This window comes from Tachyglossus aculeatus, chromosome Y2 (genome assembly GCF_015852505.1).
Source record: "Tachyglossus aculeatus isolate mTacAcu1 chromosome Y2, mTacAcu1.pri, whole genome shotgun sequence".
Lineage (NCBI taxonomy): Eukaryota > Metazoa > Chordata > Mammalia > Monotremata > Tachyglossidae > Tachyglossus > Tachyglossus aculeatus.
The window spans coordinates 4196967-4216430 of NC_052094.1; the positions used below are offsets into that span (position 1 = coordinate 4196967).

The window sequence follows — 19464 nt, forward strand, 5'->3', positions numbered from 1 at the left end:
CTGTTTGCTTTTCAGAGTTTGGATTGTACGAACAGAGAATGGGCCACTTGCTATTGAACACAACTAGATTTTTAAAATGCATTCCCTTTAGATGTTTCCAATATGGTGAGCTGAAAATTACTGCAAGAGCAATTTGGTTGGAAGCAGCATGGTGCAGTGCATAGAGCATTGGCCAGTAAATCAGGAGGTCATGGGGTCTAATCCCGGCTCCACCTGTTCCAAAGTCTGGGATTAATACTGGTTTGGGATGCATTGGACATTTTATATTTATTGAAACTTGGTTGCCCTCTTTCGAGAGGCCCCCACTAATCCCATTAGGATCCTCTCCTCAGAGCGCCGCCACAGACGCCCGGGACTCCATTCCCGAGAGGCCCGCTCGCCATCACACCGCGTGGCCCCCACTGCTCCCAGAAGGATCCTCTCCCCAGAAAGCCGCCATAGACGCCCCCTGTTTTCACCCCCCACACCCTCCCACCACCAATTAAGCCACCATCATTAAAGAGCCCCCCAGTACCCTCCTTCATGGTCTGGACCTGACTGATTCTTCCCCCACACCCGGCATCCCCTCCCCTGGGAAAAAGGCCCTTGTTATTACCAAGTTACATTAATGACAACCTCATTCGCACCTACTCAGCCGTCCCATGCTATTTGGCTGTTCACTCCTCTCCCCAGGTATCTCCACTCCCTGACCCCCCTTAACAGTTCCACCCTACTCCAGAACCGTAATAGTTTGTATCTGCTCTCTGTCTCGCTATCTGCGTATTTTATTATTGCCATAGCATGTTAATCGTTAACTACCCTCTGTGATGCCATCGCCTACTTATATCATTGCTACTGTTTTATCGCTTCTGCATTTCAATTGTTAACCTCCCGCTGTGCTGTCATTTACCCTGCTGACCTCACCATGATCAATTCCCTTGCTCCCAACTGCCATTCCCATTCCTCACCTTCCCCTTCCCCTCTCCCACACATAATTTTCCCTCCCTTCCCCCCCCCCGCCCACAACTCCCCCTCACCTCCTACCCAGGATCCCTCTGTACCAGCGCCAACCCTCAACTCTTCCCTCCCAGCCCCCTCCCTCCCCTCCTCCCCAGCCCCAACCCATCCCAGTTCTCCTTTCCCAGCGCCACCCCTCTTCCCACTCTCCCCACCTAGGCCCCTGCCAACTCATCCCAATCCAAACCCTCCCCACCCCTCGCACCCTTTCCCTTCCCTCCCCTCCCACCACAGCTCTGGCCTCTGGAACCCCCACTCCATTATAAGTAAGCTCCCTTTCATCCTGGACCTATTCCTTTCCAGATCTCTACTCCTCCTCGCCCTAACTGAAATATGGCTGTCTCCGGACGACATGGTCTCTTCTGGTGCCCTCTCCAGTGGAGGCCACTCGCCCAGACTCACAGGAAAAGGAAGAGGTGTTGGTTTCTTTCTTGCTCCCCAATGTCGCTTTCGCACTATCCCTCCTCCCCCTTCCCTTTCCTACTTTTCCTTTGAAGCCCACATTATTCACCTCTACCACCCCCTCCAGATTCTTGAGGCCATCATCTACCGCCGCCCCCCGGCCCCACTTCCAACATCTTTAACGATTTTGACCCCTTCCTCACCTTCCTTCTCACCTTTTCCATGCCCACCCTGATTCTTGGAGACTTCAACATCCACATGGATATATCCCTGATGACTCCTGTGCCGCCCGCCTTCTATCTCTCCTTGACACTGCCAACCTCTTGCTCCACCCCACCTCGCCCACTCACCAACTTGGTCACACCCTCGACCTCATCATCTCCTACCACTGCACTGTCTCCACCCTCAACAACTCTGAAATCCCTCTCTCTGATCATAATCGTCTCACCTGCCTCCTCACTCACATTACTCTCCCCTGTAAACCTATATTACTTCCTCACAGAGACCTCGGCTCTCTTGACCCCATCCATCTTTCTGAGCACCTCACACCCCACCTTGCCTCCCTTTCCCCCCTACCCAATCTTGATGATCAGATTACTGCTCTCAACTCTACCCTCTCTACTCAGCTCTACTCCCTCGCTCCCCTTTCCCTGTTCTGCTCTCATACCACTAACCCACAGCCCTGAATCATTGCCACTGTCCGCCTCCTTCGCTCTTATGCTCAAGCTGCTGAACGCTGCTGGCGAAAGTCTAAACAACATGCCAACTTCGTTCACTTCAAGTTAATCCTTTCCTGCCTTAACTCTGCCCTCTCCTCTGCCAGACAAAACTATTTCTCCTCCCTTATTGACACCCATGCCCATCATCCCCATCAGCTCTTCCATACATTTAACTCCCTTCTCAGGCCCCTGGTTCCTCCTCCTCCTCCTTCCCTCACCCCCAACGATCTGGCCTCCTACTTCATTAATAAAATTAAATCGATCACATCTGAGCTCCCCAAAGTCACTCCCCACTTTTTCCAGCACCCTGGCTCTCAACACTCTCCGCTACTCTCCCATCCTACCCAGGAGTATCCTCAGAGCTCCTACCATCCTTTCAAGTGCTACTCCAGCCACCTGTGCTTCTGACCCTATTCTCTCTCATCTTATGAAATCTCTCACTCTGTCCCTTCTCCCCTCCTCAACTTGCATCTTCAACAGCTCACTCTCCACTGGTTCCTTCCCCTCTGCCTTTAAACATGCCCACGTCTCTCCCATACTAAAAAAAAAACCCCTCTCTTGACCCCACCTCCCCTTCTAGTTATCGCCCTATCTCCTTCCTACCATTCTTTTCCAAACTCCTTGAACAAGTCATCTACACGCACGCGCTGCCTCGAATTCCTCAACGCCAATTCTCTCCTCAACCCCGTCCAATCTGGCTTCTGTCCCCTACATTCCATGGAAAATGCCCTCTCAAGGGTCACCAATGACCTCCTGCTTGCCAAATCCAACGTCTCCTACTCTATCCTAATCCTCCTCGACCTCTCAGCTGCCTTCCACACTGTGGACCACCCCCTTCTTCTCAACATGCTATCCAACCTTGGCTTCACAGACTCTGTCCTCTTCTGGTTCTCCTCCTATTTCTCCAGCCGTTCATTCTCAGTCTCTTTTGTGGGCTCCTCCTCCACCTCCCATCCCCTAACTGTAGGGGTTCCTCAAGGGTCAGTTCTTGGACCCCTTCTGTTCTCTATCTACACTCACTCCCTTGGTGATCTCATTCTCTCCCACAGCTTCAACTATCATCTCTACGCTGATGACACCCAAGTCTACATCTCTGCCCCTGCTCTCTCTCCCTCCCTCCAGGCTCGGATCTCCTCCTGCCTTCAGGACAACTACATCTGGATGTCTGCCTGCCATCTAAAACTCAACATGTCCAAGACTGAACTCCTTATCTTCCATCCCAAACCCTGCCCTCTCCCTGACTTTCCCATCACTGTTAACGGCACTTCCATCCTTCCCATCTCACAAGCCTGCAACCTTGGTGTCATCCTCGACTCTGCTCTCTCGTTCACCCCTCACATCCAATCCATCACCAAACCCTGCCGGTCTCACCTCCACAACATTGCCAAGATCCGCCCTTTCCTCTCTATCCAAACTGCTACCCTGCTCGTTCAAGCTCTCATCCTATCCTGTCTGGACTACTGCATCAGCCTTCTCTCTGATCTCCCATCCTCGTGTCTCTCCCCACTTCAATCCATACTTCATGCCACTGCCCGGATTGTCTTTGTCCAGAAATGCTCTGGACATGTTACTCCCCTCCTTAAAAATCTCCAGTGGCTACCATTCAACCTACGCATCAGGCAAAAACTCCTCACCCTCGGCTTGAAGGCTCTCCATCATCTCGCCCCCTCCTACCTCACCTCCCTTCTCTCCTTCTACAGCCCAGTCCACACCATCTGCTCCTCTGCCGCTAATCTCCTCACTGTGCCTCGTTCTTGCCTGTCCCGCCATCGACCCCCGGCCCAAGTCATCCCCTTGGCCGGGAACGCCCTCCCTCTGCACATCCATCAAGCTAGCTCTCTTCCTTCCTTCAAAGCCCTACTGAGAGCTCACCTCCTCCAGGAGGCCTTCCCAGACTGAGCCCTCTCCTTCCTCTCCTGCTCCTCCCTGTCCCCATCCCCCCATCTTACCTCCTTCCCCTCCCCACAGCACCTATATATATGTATATATATTTGCACATATTTATTACTCCATGTATTTATTTTATTTGTACATATTCATTCTACTCATTTTATTTTGTTAATATGTTTTGTTTTGTTGTCTGTCTCCCCCTTCTAGACTGTGAGCCTGCTGTTGGGTAGGGACTGTCTCTATATGTTGCCAACTTGTACTTCCCAAGTGCTTAGTACAATGCTCTGCACACAGTAAGCACTCAATAAATAAGATTGAATGAATTACAGTACTCTGCACACAGTAAGCACTCAGTAAACACAATTAAGACAAAATATGCTATTTGAAATTGGATTCATCCTCTAATAGTTTAAAGAATGCACTTTTATTTTACTTATTGGGTAGTATCTATATCACCATCGGGTTTGGTACTCAATTGTTCCAGGCAATGTATAAAAACCTAGTGCAAAAAAGAATATTGTACGGAAATGAGAATTTAAAACAAAAATTGACTTCTTATGGGCACTATAAAAATGTTTTCTTTTCCCAAAACTATAAAATACACAAATATAAGTTCCTTGTTCCTATGGGTGATATGAAATTTAAAAATATTTTTCTAATCTACCCATTCACATCTTCTAGAGAAAAAGCGCACAGATTACTTTCCTAATATTGCATTTAACTGGATATGTGACACACATGTGAGTTCATTGTGGGCAGGGAATGTGTTTGACATTATATTGTACTCTCTCAAGCGCTTAGTACAGTGCTTTGCACACAGTAAGCACTCAATAAATATGATTAATAATAATAATGATAATAAATGGAATAGTAGTTGCTTTCATTTAGCTGAAAGCTATTTCTTCTCTACGCAATCAACACATATAAAAGTTATCTTTAGAGGCAAATAAGCTACAGCTATTTTATTGAAAAGGAATCCACAGAAAGTTGTTGTGCAAGAGAAGGAACAAGGGGGAATGGGTTAAATTTGCCTGGTTTAAATTCAATTTGAGCAATATCTTCCTGGCTATGAATATTGAATATTCATTGAATATTGAATATTGAACTCCTCACCCTGGGCTTCAAGGCTCTCCATCACCTCGCCCCCTCCCACCTCACCTCCCTTCTCTCCTTCTTCAGCCCAGCCCGCACCCTCCGCTCCTCCACCGCTAATCTCCTCACCGTACCTCGTTCTCGCCTGTCCCGCCATCGACCCCCGGCCCACGTCATCCCCTGGGCCTGGAATGCCCTCCCTCTGCCCATCCGCCAATATGAATACTTCCCTCTCAAAGGTCACCAATGACCTCCTGCTTGCCAAATCCAACGGCTCATACTCTGTCCTAATCCTCCTCGACCTCTCAGCTGCCTTCGACACTGCGGACCACCCCCTTCTCCTCAACATGCTATCTGACCTTGGCCTCACAGACTCCGTCCTCTCCTGGTTCTCCTCTTATCTCTCCGGCCATTCATTCTCAGTTTCTTTTGCAGGCTCCTCCTCCCCCTCCCATCCCCTTTCTGTGGGGGTTCCCCAAGGTTCACTGCTTGGTCCCCTTCTGTTCTAGATCTACACACACTCCCTTGGTGACCTCATTCGCTCCCACGGCTTCAACTATCACCTCTAAACTGATGACACCCAGATCTACATCTCTGCCCCTGCTCTCTCCCCCTCCCTCCAGGCTCGCATCTCCTCCTGCCTTCAGGACATCTCCATCTGGATATCTGCCCGCCACCTAAAGCTCAACATGTCCAAGACTGAACTCCTTGTCTTCCCTCCCAAACCCTGCCCTCTCCCTGACTTTCCCATCTCTGTAGATGGCACTACCATCCTTCCCGTCTCACAAGCCCACAACCTTGGTGTCATCCTCGACTCCGCTCTCTCCTTCACCCCTCACATCCAAGCCGTCACCAAAACCTGCCGGTCTCAGCTCCGCAACATTGCCAAGATCCGCCCTTTCCTCTCCATCCAAACTGCTACCCTGCTCATTCAAGCTCTCATCCTATCCTATCTGGACTACTGCATCAGCCTCCCCTCTGATCTCCCATCCTCGTGTCTCTCCCCACTTCAATCCATCCTTCATGCTGCTGCTCGGATTGTCTTTGTCCAGAAACGCTCTGGGCATATTACTCCCCTCCTCAAAAATCTCCAGTGGCTACCAATCTGCGCATCAGGCAGAAACTCCTCACCCTCGGCTTCAAGGCTCTCCATCACCTCACCCCCTCCTACCTCACCTCCCTTCTCTCCTTCTCCAGCCCAGCCTGCACTCTCCGCTCCTCTGCCGCTAATCTCCTCACTGTACCTCGTTCTCGCCTGTCCCGCCATCGACCCCCGGCCCACGTCATCCCCCGGACCCGGAATGCCCTCCCTCTGCCCATCCGCCAAGCTAGCTCTCTTCCTCCCTTCAAGGCCCTACTGAGAGCTCACCTCCTTGAGCTTTTACTTGTACATAGCTATTCTATTTATTTTGTTTTGTTAGTATATTTGGTTTTGTTCTCTGTCTCCCCCTTTTAGACTGTGAGTCCACTGTTGGGTAGGGACTGTCTCTATATGTTGCCAATTTGTACTTCCCAAGCGCTTAGTACAGTGCTCTGCACATAGTAAGCACTCAATAAATACGATTGATGATGATGATGATGAATATTGTGATACGTGAACACATTAGCGGATTGCAAGAGGCAGGTGATTTTTGTGAATTTCAGAGGCCATTATGCACAGGACAAGGCTTACCTCTGGAAGTATCTAAATCTGTGAGACTACACAAGCAGAAATGGATGCTGTTTTAGAACTAGGCCACCTAGCATATCTGTTGGATCGACAAGCTGCATCTTACTAAGGTCAGTGTCCTTGGATTTCGGATTTCGTCCTGTTCTGAAGTCACTGGTTTGGGTGGGAGGAAAGTTCTCTTTGTTTTTTTCCTTCACTAGATTCAGATTTCTGGAAGGCAGATAGAGGGGAAAGGAACAGGAAGGATAAAGCAGAGAAAATAGTCTGAGGGCAAAACTGGAGTGCAGAAAGATGGTCTTGGAGCTGTATAGACTGGATATTTCCTAAACATAATTGCACGGGCTTCCCAGTGAAGGGGGATATTGGGGTGGGGCTGGGCAGAAAAGGGGAAGGGAGGAGAGGAGGATCACCAATTCTAGCCTTTATTTTTTCCCAGTGAAGTCAACTGGCCATTTATGGTGATAAACCATCCTGCCAAGATTAATTACTATATATTCAACAATAATAACTGTGGTATTTGTTGAGTGCTCACTATGTGCTAAGCATTGGGACAAACACAGATTAATAAGATCAGAGTCCCTGTAATACATGGGGCTCACAGTCTAAGTAAGGGGGAAGGAGAACAAGTATTTAAACCTCATTTGACAGAGGGGGAAACTGAAGCACAGGGAAGTTAGGCATCTTGCCCCAGGACTCGCAGCAGGCATATTACAACTGAGGACTCCTGCTTTCCAGACCTTGGCTCTTTCCACTAAGAATTGATTTTTCTTAGCTTTCCTTTATCCTTTCCCTCAGACAATCCATTTATAACTGCAAATTTTCCTTCATGATGAATGATCTAAAGAGAAATATATCTAAAGTGGCGAGGTAATTTACTGGAGAGAGAGTACTAAATTAGGACCTCTCAGAGGTTCAGTAATTTTAGGAATATGTAGGAATTATGCCTTCCCTATCATCTCTGATGACAAAAGAGGTGCTCTTTTCATTAGTACTTCACATGACTGCTGAGATACTTAACTGAATCAAGTTTCTCAAATGCTGGGAGCTTGCTCCCTGTTCCCATTCTGGTAACCTAAAAGGTTCTGAGTGTATTTTCTTAACTGTTGCTGGAGGGTACATGCCATTTTCATTATCAAGACATACTCCACACAATTTCAACTGCCTCACGCAATTATTGTCACCAAAAAAAGAACTAAGGACAATGCTCTGCACATAGTAAGCGCTCAAAAAATATGATTAAATGAATGAAATCTTTTTCAGGCCTCTGGAAATAATTTCAATTTTCACAGTGAGAATTACCTGCATGATATTAATGCTCAATTGGCAAACCTCCTCCAGGGTTTTAGGTTGCTTAAAAACCTGTAAAACAAAATTATTATAATTAAATAGAAAAGAACTGTCAGTTTAATAGTTAATGATAAAAATGACAATAATAATGATAATGATAATAATAATAATAACTGTCATATCTGCTAAGGGCTTACGTTGCGACAAGTACTGCCCTAAGACCTGGGGCAGATACAAGATAGTATGGTAACAATAATACTAATCAATCAATCGATCAATCATATTTATTGAGCATTTACTGTGTGCAGAGCACTGTACTAAGCACTTGGGAAGTACAAGTTGGCAACATATAGAGACGGTCCCTACCCAACAGTGGGCTCACAGTCTAGAAGGGGGAGAAAGAGAACAAGACAAATTAACAAAATAAAATAAATAGAATAGATATGTACAAGTAAAATAAGTAGAGTAATAAATATGCACAAACATATATACATATATACAGGTGCTGTGGGGAAGGGAAGGAGGTAAGGCGTGGGGGATGGAGACGGGGAGGAGGGGGAGAGGAAGGAGGGGGCTCAGTCTGGGAAGGCCTCCTGGAGGAGGTGAGCTCTCGTAGGGCCTTGAAGGGAGGAAGAGAGCTAGCTCGGCGGATGGGCAGAGGGAGGGCATTCCAGGCCAGGGGGATGATGTGGGCCGGGGGTCCACGGCAGGACAGGCGAGAACGAGGCAGGGTGAGGAGATTAGCGGCAGAGGAGTGAAGGGTGCGGGCTGGGCTGTAGAAGGAGAGAAGGGAGGTGAGGTAGGAGGGGGCGAGGTGATAGAGAGCCTTGAAGCCAAGGGTGAGGAGTTTCTGCCTAATGCGTAGGTTGATTGGTAGCCACTGGAGATTTTTGAGGAGGGGAGTAACATGCCCAGAGCGTTTCTGGACAAAGACAATCTGGGCAGCGGCGTGAAGTATGGATTGAAGTGGGGAGAGACAGGAGGATGGGAGATTGGAGAGGAGGCTGATACAGTAGTCCAGACGGGACAGGATGGGAGCTTGAACGAGCAGGGTAGAGGTTTGGATGGACAGGAAAGGGCGGATCTTGGCAATGTTGCAGAGTTGAGACCAGCAGGTTTTGGTGATGGCTTGGATGTGAGGGGTGAATGAGAGAGCGGAGTCGAGGATGACACCAAGGTTGCAGGCTTGTGATATGGGAAGGATGGTAGTGCCATCAACAGTGATGGGAAATACTACTAGTAGTAATATGACCAAACCATGGAAAATAAATGTACCACCCTCTGAAATAGAGGATTTAGAGAGACCACTTGCTACAGTGTGTCCTGTTTTCTGATCCAGGGAAGGGGGTCCTTTGTACACTTCTAACACCACTTTAGGATAGAGAAATTTACCAAATGACCTCTCCAACCTCAATTGTTTTTTTGAAATAGCTAACCAATAATGTGGGGTGACCAAGACGCTTAGGAGAAGCATTATAAATGGACTTTGCTGCCATCAGTCTGATGATATCTTCTGTATGGTGAGGAGTAACACTGTCTAGAAAGTGACTTTCAGGTAACTTAAGTTGCACACTAATTTAATAAAGCTGCTCTGGTAAATTGCCACTATGGTATTCTTAAAATTGCAATAAAGTATAGTTTAGACAGTACATTGATTTTTTTTCCCTTCTCAATCAGTGGCATTTAGTGAGCACTTTTTGTGCAGAGCACTGAACTAAGCACTTCTGTGCAATTATTGTTCACTGTGTATCATGACTTCGAAGAGCAAGGTAACATTATACAAGGGTTTCCAAGTAAAGACTAAGAGAAATGCAACATAAAAATGGAATCCATACTGTAATGAGCCACGTGAAAACTGCTTAATACTATTTGGTTTTTTATCTACTTATCCTGGAATGAAAAATTAAAGCAGTTGCACATCTTATTAGCTTAAACCTTTTAAATTCAAACTTAAGAAATACTATAACTCACAATTATTCCACGGGAATATATATGCATCTAAAAAAGGGAAGAGAAGGTTAAATGGAAAAGAAAACTTACATTAGTCTCTCCAGATTTGCACTCTCGAACTCCTTTGATTGACTGTAAGGAATGCACAATACACTGTTCAAATTGAGATGGCTGAAAATTACAACAAATGAAATTGTTAAAATTTTAATCAAAGGGATGATAACCAACATATTTATCATTGGGTATTTTTGACTAGGGAAAAGGTGGAGAAAATAATTTATTTTTAAAAGTCATTGTCCTCAAAGCTCCACATTTCATTACTTGGAACCTTCAATATGTCACAAGGCTGCAATTTAGTTTACCCAAATGCAACTGTATTTTAATAAATGTTGTTCAAAAATTTTCCTTTAAAATGATCTTATAAAATAAGAAGAGGAAGCACTGGAATGAAACATACCTCTAAAAGCAAAACTAAAACAATCAAACTTCAATAGAAAGCAATTGAGCAGTATGGGCTACTGGATAAAGACAGGGCCTGGAGCCAGAGAGCCTGGGTTCCAATTCTGGCTCCATCAGCTCCACCACTTGTTTGCTGTGTGACCTTGGGCAGGCCACTTAAATTATCTGTGTATCAGTTACCTCGGCTGTGAAATGAGGATTAAGACTTGTAAGCCCTACATGGGACAAAGACCGTACCCAATCTGACTAGCTTGTATATACCCCAGCTCTTAGTACAGTGCCTGACACATAGTATGTGCTTAAAAAATACAGAAAAAGAGAGAGAGATTGGGAATTCCTGAGTATATACCATTTCGAAAATCCACTTCATCAAACTCACTTTCTCAGGTAAAGAAATGAAAGTTCATAAAACATAAAACAGTATGATTTATGTGAGCCATTTTTTATTTTACCTGCTCCACTATGGTTTGAAACCACCAGATGTCACTATAAGTAATGCTCGCAACAGTGATAATACTTAACCACTTTGGACAATAAGAAGATCACAGGTTTCAGAGAAAGGATATGAAGAATTGGCATTTCACAGTAACACATGAAGATCACAGACTGTGAAATTTTTAAAATAGACTTTAGATTTATAGTGGTTAAGTAAAATTAGTTTAAAAATGCTTATCTACATAATTTAACTATATTCATTCTTTTAAATACCATCAATCAGTGGTATTTGAGCACATTCATTCATTCATTCATTCAATTGTATTTATTGAGCGCTTCCGGTGTGCACAGCACTGTACTAAGCGCTTGGGAAGTACAAGTTGGCAACATATAAAGACGGTCCCTACCCAACAGTGGGCTCACAGTCTATAAGGGGGAGACAGACAACGAAACAAGGTATATTAACAAAATAAAATAAATAGAATAAATATGTACAAATAAAATAAATAAATCAATAGAGTACTAAATACATACAAACATATTTACAGGTGCTGTGGGGAGGGGAAGGAGTAAAGCGGGGGGATGGGGAGGGGGAGAGGAAGGAGGGGGCTTAGTCTGAGAAGCACAGACTATGTGCAGAGCACTGGAGCACTTGAGACTGTACAATACATTAGTTATATGTATTGAACTCATTTATTATCTCCAAGCCAGATTGCAAGCTCCCCGAGGACAGGGATGGCTCTACTTTACTCTACTGTACCCTCCCAAGCTCTCAGTGTAGTGTCCTGCACCTGCACACAATAAGCAGTCAACAAAGCCTGTTGAATGATATACTGATGAATTAAGAGATATTCAATACTGACACCTTATTTTTTTAATTTCTTCAACAAAGGATAGTATGCAGCATGGCCTAGAGGCTTGGGAGTCAGAGGGCGTGGGTTCTAATCCTGGCTCCGCCACTTCTCTGCTGAGTGACCTTAGGCAAGTCACTTAACTTCTCTGTGCCTCAGTTACCTGTAAATTGTACAGGTAAAATGGGGATTAAGACTGTGAGCCCCACATGGGACCATCTCATTACCCTGTATCTACCCTAGAACTTAGAACAGAGCTTGGTACACAGTAAGTGCTTAATAAATACCATTATTATTATTAAAATGAACTTTTTTCACCTCACTTCTCATTTATACCTTATTAAGATAATGTAATATGAATGCAGTATTTAATTAATCATATTTGCTGAGTGCTTACTGTGCGGAACACTATACTGTCAGTCAATCATATTTTTTTAGTGCTTACTGTGTGCATTCATTCATTCAATCGTATTTATTGAGCGCTTACTGTATGCAGAGCACTGTAATAAGTGCTTGGGTAGTATAAGATGGCAACATATAGAGACGGTCCCTGCCCAACAATGGGCTCACAGTCTAGAAGGTGGATTACAGACAACAAAACAAAACATGTAGACAGGTGGTACAGAGCACTAAGTGCTTGGGAGAGTATTATATAGATACATTCCCTGCCCACAATGAGCTTACAGTCTAGAGGCGGAGATAGATATTGATATATATATATATATATATATATATATATATATATAAACTGCAGATATGTACAAAAGTCCTGTGGGGCTGGTGGGAGGTGGTGGTGAGAAAAGGAGGCAAATCAGGCAACAGAGAAGGGAGTGGGGAAAAAAGTATGAAAGAGCTTAGGCGGGCTTAGTCAGGGAAGGCCTCTTGGAGGTGATATGCCTTCAGTATGTCTTTGAAGGTGGGCAAAGTAAATGCCTGTTGGATATGAAGAGGGAGGGTGTTATACAGGCCAGAGTCAGGATGTGAGAGAGATGTTGGCAGTGAGACAGACAAGACTGAGGTACAGTGAGGAGGTTGGCATTACTGGAGAAAAGTGTGTGGGCTGGGTTGTAGTAGGAGAGCAGCAAGATGAGGTAGAATGGAGATAGGTAGGAAGGTGATTGAGTGGTTTAAAGCTGATGGTAAGGAGTTTCTTTCTGATGTGGAGGTGAATGGGTAACCACTGGAGATTCTTGAGGAGTAGGAAAGCATGAAGTGAATGCTTTTCTAGAAGAGTGATGCCGGAAGCTAAGTGACATACGGACTGGAGTGGGGAGAGACAGGAGGCATCGTAGTCAGCAAGGAAGTTGCTAAAGTAACTATGGTGGGGCAGGATAAAACACATGGATTAACATTGCAGCAGTTTGGATGGAGAGGAAAGGGTGGATTTTAGCCATGTTGTGTAGGTTGAGCTGACAGGATTTAGTAATAGACTGAATATGTGGGTAAAATGAGATAGATGAGACACAGATTACTCAAAGGTTACTGGTTTGTGAGGCAGGAAGGCTGGTGGTGTTGTCTATAGTGATAGAAAAATCAGGGAGAAGACAGAATTTAGGTGGGAAGATTAGGATTAGGAGTTAGGAGACTGGATAATGTTACCGGGAGAAGGGAGTGATTGATAGTGTTGATATGTCCAAAACTGAACTCCTTATCTTCCCTCCCAAACCCTGCCCACTCCCTGACTTTCCCATCACTGTTGACGGCACTACCATCCTTCCCGTCTCACAAGCCCACAACCTTGGTGTCATTCTCGACTCTGCTCTCTCGTTCACCCCTCACATCCAATCCATCACCAAAACCTGCCGGTCTCACCTCCACAACATCGCCAAGATCCGCTCTTTCCTCTCCACCCAAACTGCTACCCTGCTGGTTCAATCTCTCATCCTATCCCAACTGGAATACTGCATCAGCCTTCTCTCTGATCTCCCATCCTCCTGTCTCTTCCCACTTCAATCTATACTTCACGCTGCTGCCCAGATCATCTGTGCGCAGAAACGCTCTGGGCATGTTACTCCCCTCCTCAAAAATCTCCAGTGGCTACCAATCAACCTACACTTCAGGCAAAAACTCCTCACTCTTGCCTTCAAGGCTCTCCATCACCTTGCCCCCTCCTACCTCACCTCCCTTCTTTCCTTCTACAGCCCAGCTGCATCCTCTGCTCCTCGGCTGCTCACTGTGCCTCATTCTCACCTGTCCCGCCATCAACCCCTGGCCCATTTCCTCCCCCTGGCCTGGAATGCCCTTCTGCACACATCCGCCAAGCTAGCTCTCTTCCTCCCTTCAAAGCCCTACTGAGAGCACACCTCCTCCAGGAGGCCTTACCCCTCCTTCCTCTCTCCCTCCTTCCCCTTCCCATCCTCCCCACCCTGGCTTACCTCCTTCCCTGCCCCATAGCACCTCTATATATGTATATATGTTTGTACATATTTATTACTCTATTTATTTACTTGTACATATTTATTCTATTTATTTTATTTTGTTAATATGTTTTGCTTTGTTGTCTGTCTCCCCCTTCTAGACTGTGAACCCACCGTTGGGTAGGGATCGTCTCTATATGTTGCCAACTTGTACTTCCCAAGAGCTTAGTACAGTGTTCTGCAGTAATTGCTCAATAAATATGATTGAATGAATGAATGAAGGTAGCTGAGAGGTTGAGGAAAATTAAGATTGAGTAGAGAATTTGGCAAGAAGGAGATCAATTGTGATCTTTGAGAGCGCGGTTTATACGGAATGAAGGAGACGGATACCAGATAGTAGGGTCAGGCAGCGGGCAGGGGACGGGGCTGGGGGAAGAAGAGGTCAGAGGTCACTGATTGGGGTGGGTGGGGGGGGCCCAGGATGCTCCCTCTTACCGCTCCCCAACACACACGAGTCCCATCTCCCCGTCTGTTCCCCCCAGCCCAGGTGGCTGGGATGCTCCCAGCCCGCGTGGAGGCAGGGGCCCGGACCAGGGCCCGGACAAGGCCCTACTGAGAGATCACCTCCTCCAGGAGGCCTTTCCACACTGAGCCCCCTCCTTCCTTTCCCCCTCGTCCCCCTCTCCATCCCCCCGTCTTACCTCCTTGCCTTCCCCACAGCACCTGCATATATGTATATATGTTTGTACGTATTTATTACTCTATTTATTTATTTTACTTGTACATATCTATTCTATTTATTTTATTTTGTTAATATGTTTGGTTTTGTTCTCTGTCTCCCCCTTCTAGACTGTGAGCCCACTGTTGGGTAGAGACTGTCTCTATATGTTGCCAACTTGTACTTCCCCAGCGCTTAGTACAGTGCTCTGCACACAGTAAGCGCTCAATAAATATGATTGATTGATTGATTGATAGGGGATCAAGGAGAGAACTGGAGGAGAGGAAGCTGAGACAGTGAGTATAGATGACTTCACTCAAGGAGTTTGACGAGTAATGGTTGGAGGGAGATAGGATGATAGCTGGAGGGAGCCATGGGGTCAAGGGAGGGCTTTATTCATACCAGGGGATATGTGAGCATATTTGAAAGCAGTGGGGAAGAAGCCATCAGAGAGCAATCAGTTGAAGAGGGAGGGAGCAAGTACTTTGATAAAGGGATTCATTCAGATGAGCGGCGGTGGCGGGGGGGGGGGGCGCGCGCGCACGCGTGCGTGTGTGTATGTGTGTGTGTGTTTGTATTTTGAGAAATGTCAGATCTCCTCTTGAGATACTGTTGGAAAAGATGGGAGAGTTGAAAAAGATGCAGGAGGAGGGAGAGACCAGAGAAGAACAGGGAAGTTTTAGGGAGATCATGCACGATAGCTTCAATTTTCTCAATAAAGTTGGTGGCCAGATCATTAGGGGCTAGAGATGGGGGACAAGGGGTTTGATCAGCGATTTTAATGCCCAGAACAACTGGTGAGGGCAATGGGCAATGGTATCAATAAGAATGGAAAAATCCTTTTACAGGGCAGACGAGAGGGCAGAATTAAAGCATGATTGATTGACTGAATTTGCAAGACAATTAAAACAACACTGTTACTCTAAATGAAGAATCTTATTCTAGAGGAAGCTGTAAAGTTCAATTTGTTGACTGGAGCTGAAGAACAGCCTCAAGATAGAGAAGTTTTGTTTTTTTAAAACAGTCCAGCACGTTAAAAGGAAAATAAAAGGGGAGATTAGTATTCTAGAAAAACTGGAATTTGAGTCCCGAGTCCTTTGTTTTCTCTATGAAGATATTTTAAGTCATGTTATCCATACCAAGTCCATCTATCAGCCAATTTAACTGACAACAAGGCGTTAGCACTATTTCAGTTCTAATGAAAAATGAATTCTCAGAAATGTAATATGAGTTGAGGAAAGATGGAAGCCACTTTTCAGATGCAAAGAAAACCGGATGCTCTAAAATGAGCTGTTTCAGAATGTTGCAAACTAAGTTCAAATTGAAGATAAACTTCATTTGTTGTCTAAGCCTGAAAGAACAGTCATACTGGGTTAAGATTATCATTCATTACTAAACTTAACCAGAGAGATTAGCATTTATTCCCAACTAGCTAACTAGGAAAGAAAAGGTAGTAAATCTTTCCAATTAAAAATCAAATACAATAGGAATGCTTCAACTATTTCATTTGTTTTCTACCTTGCCTATAGAGATTTATGGAGAAAAAACTAAGTATATTCCAAGTATAAAATGTAATGTTACATGATGTGAGGAGATTTACTATATAAGTGAAAAGTAGGTGAGTAATAAATTATTTGATTTTGGATAAGGATGAAAGGCCATCTTTCATCCATGAAAAGCTAAGTACTTCACATCAAGGACTTTCACTTAACTTCCTTCAGAACTACCATTATGGGTACTATTTTCGATGACATGACCTTTTGCAAAAGGACTAGGAATTAACACTTTATATATTACAGCCATGTAAATTGTCATGTAAATCTAATACCTGCAGTTGCTTTTAAACAGGACTCTAATGTTTGGGTCATTAGTCATTCCTGTTTCCTTCCCCAAAATACCTACTTTCTCTGAATCTAGCTTTGGGTTGTTTATAGTTTGCGTGAGCCAAAATGACTACTTAACTAGTGCACTCTGGTTGAAATTTCTCACTAGCAGATAAGATACTTTATTAACTGCAACCATGTTTCTGTGGTAGTCATTTGGCTGGCTAGGAAAACATTTTCAAGTGGATTATCTACCTTAATCAGTCCAGTAATCTTCCTGCATTGTAGTAATAAAGGCAGATTAAGCAAAAATCAATGATTTTACAGCTGCACAGATATTGAGGCTACAATGAAAGACGGCAATATTCCTCCTTAGCTTGGTATTTTTAATTTTTTTTATAATGTTAAAACCTTGAAGGAAGAATCTGTGTTTTCACAAGAGCCAAACTCCACACAGTCAGGCAGTCTGGCACTATTAAATGTTTATGTGTGTAGAGCACCACACAAAGCACTGGGAAAGCATACACATGGACCCTGTGACACAAACTAGGAATATTTATGAAATATCGAGGGGACGTTTATGAAAGAGAAGTCCAGGGAAAGCATACAAACTCTGTTACATTGTACTCTCCCAAGCACTTACTACACTGCTGTGCACACAGTACAAGCTCCATATGATTGATTCTTAATGTACATTACAGAGAAGGAAGGGGAAGAAATGAAGGGATAGCATGTGTATGCTGCCCTCTGTCCAATAATAGGAATGTGATATCACAGAGCAGATCAACCCATATACTGTGACCAGAATATAGTGCTTTCTGTGGGTTTGGCAGCAGGTATGTGTTCCCGGGTAGTGATCAGTGTGACCACACCTCCACATCCCTCAGGTATCTTATCATGACTAAAAGTGATGTGAGCAGGCGTCCTGAATCAGATGGGATGGTCCAGCTATCTGAGGTCCCATCCCACCACCCCAAACCCCTTTTAGACTCTGAACCCATTGTGGGCAGAGATAGTCTCTCTTTGTTGCTGAAGTGTACTTTCCAAGCACTTAGTACAGTGCTCTGCACACAGTAAGCGCTCAAAAAATACGATTGAATGAATGAATGAATTTGGTTCTTGCCTTTGGTTGAGTTGGCAGGAAGAGTCCTTGATAGCTGTTACGGGAAAGCCACAAAAGAGAAACGGAGAGGCAATCTTTGACAAAGTTGACTTGGTCTTTTCAAATCATTGCCTAAAGGTTTTTGGTTCACTCATACCAGAATCCCTCCAAGGTGTGGCCTGCTGCATAGTAGGAGCCAAGAAGATGATCCCCAAATCTACCTGGTTAGCTCCGACCTTCCTCCTCAGAAAAATCTCAGATTTCCACCTGCCACCAGCACATCTATTAAGTGGATACTGGTATTTCAAGCTCAATATTCCTAAAAATAAACTCATCTTGTCCCTTTATTCACTCATTCAATCATATTTATTGAGCACTTACTGTGTGCAGAGCACTGTACTAAGTGCTTGGAAAATACAATTCGGCACTGGCCCCCACACAAATCTGCTGAACTTCATTTACCATTACAGTCAACAATAATTGCACCATCCTCCACATCTCTCAAACCCACAACCTGGGAATTGTCCTTGGCTCCTCCATTTCTTTCAATCCTCATTTTCACTCTATGGCTCAACCTCGTTAGTTCTTCCTCCATAACATATAATGATAATAGTAATGACAATAGTATTTGTTAAGTGTTTACTACGAGCCAAGCACCATAGTATGCGCTAGGGTAAATATGCAATCAATCAATCAATCAATCAATCATTTGTATTTATTGAGCACTTACTGTGTGCAGAACACTGTACTAAGCGCTTGGGAAGTACAAGTTGGCAACATATAGAGACGGTCCCTACCCAACGTGGGCTCACAGTCTTGAAGGGGGAGACAGAGAACAAAACCAAATATATTAACAAAATAAAATAAATAGAATAGATATGTACAAGCAAAATAAATAAATAAATAGAGTAATAAATATGTACAAACATATATACATATATACAGGTGCTGTGGGAGGCAAGGCGGGGGGGATGGAGAGCGTGGCTCACTGGAAAGAGCATGGGCTTTCGAGTCAGAGGTCGTGGGTTCAAATCCCAGCTCTGCCAACTATCAGCTGTGTGACTTTGGGCAAATAACTTAACTTCTCTGGGCCTCAGTTACCTCATCTGTAAAATAGGGATTAAGACTGTGAGCCCTTCGTGGGACAACCTGATCACCTTGTAACCTCGTCAGCGCTTAGAACAGTGCTTTGCACATAGTGAGCACTTAATAAATGCCATCATTATTATTATTATTATGGAGAGGGGGAGGAGGGGGAGGGGAAGGAGGGGGCTCAGTCTGGGAAGGTCTCCTGGAGGAGGTGAGCTCTCAGTAGGGCCTTGAAGGGAGGAAGAGAGCTAGCTTGGTAGATGTGGGGAGGGAGGGCATTCCAGGCCTGGGGGATGACGTGGGCCGGGGGTCGACGGGGGGACAGGCGAGAACGAGGCACAGTGAGGAGATATGTAATTCAGACACAGTCCCTGTCCCACAGGGGGCTCACACTCTAAGTAGGAGGGGAACAGATACTAATCCCCATTTTACAGATTACGAAATTTAGGCTCGGAGAAGTTAAGTAACATGTACAAGGTCATGAGGCAGGTAGGCAGAAAGGCCAAGTTTAGAACCCCAGGTCCTCTGTTTCCCAGGCTCATGTTCTTTCCACTAGGTCATGTTGCCTCCCAGCTCCACAATCTTTCTCTTCCATTACTTCTGAATGGCTATAACATTGGTCCAG

At 45.0% G+C, this 19464-nt stretch overlaps 1 protein-coding gene across 1 annotated transcript in view; it reads right to left on the reverse strand.

Annotated features, from left to right (window-relative positions):
• Window positions 1–19464, reverse strand: part of EXOC2 (exocyst complex component 2) — a 254838-nt gene that overhangs the window by 90716 nt on the left and 144658 nt on the right. Inside the window, 3 exon segments of the mRNA XM_038768085.1 lie at window positions 4445–4506; window positions 8068–8127; window positions 10096–10176. Of these exon segments, the coding sequence (XP_038624013.1) occupies window positions 4445–4506; window positions 8068–8127; window positions 10096–10176 (203 nt within the window).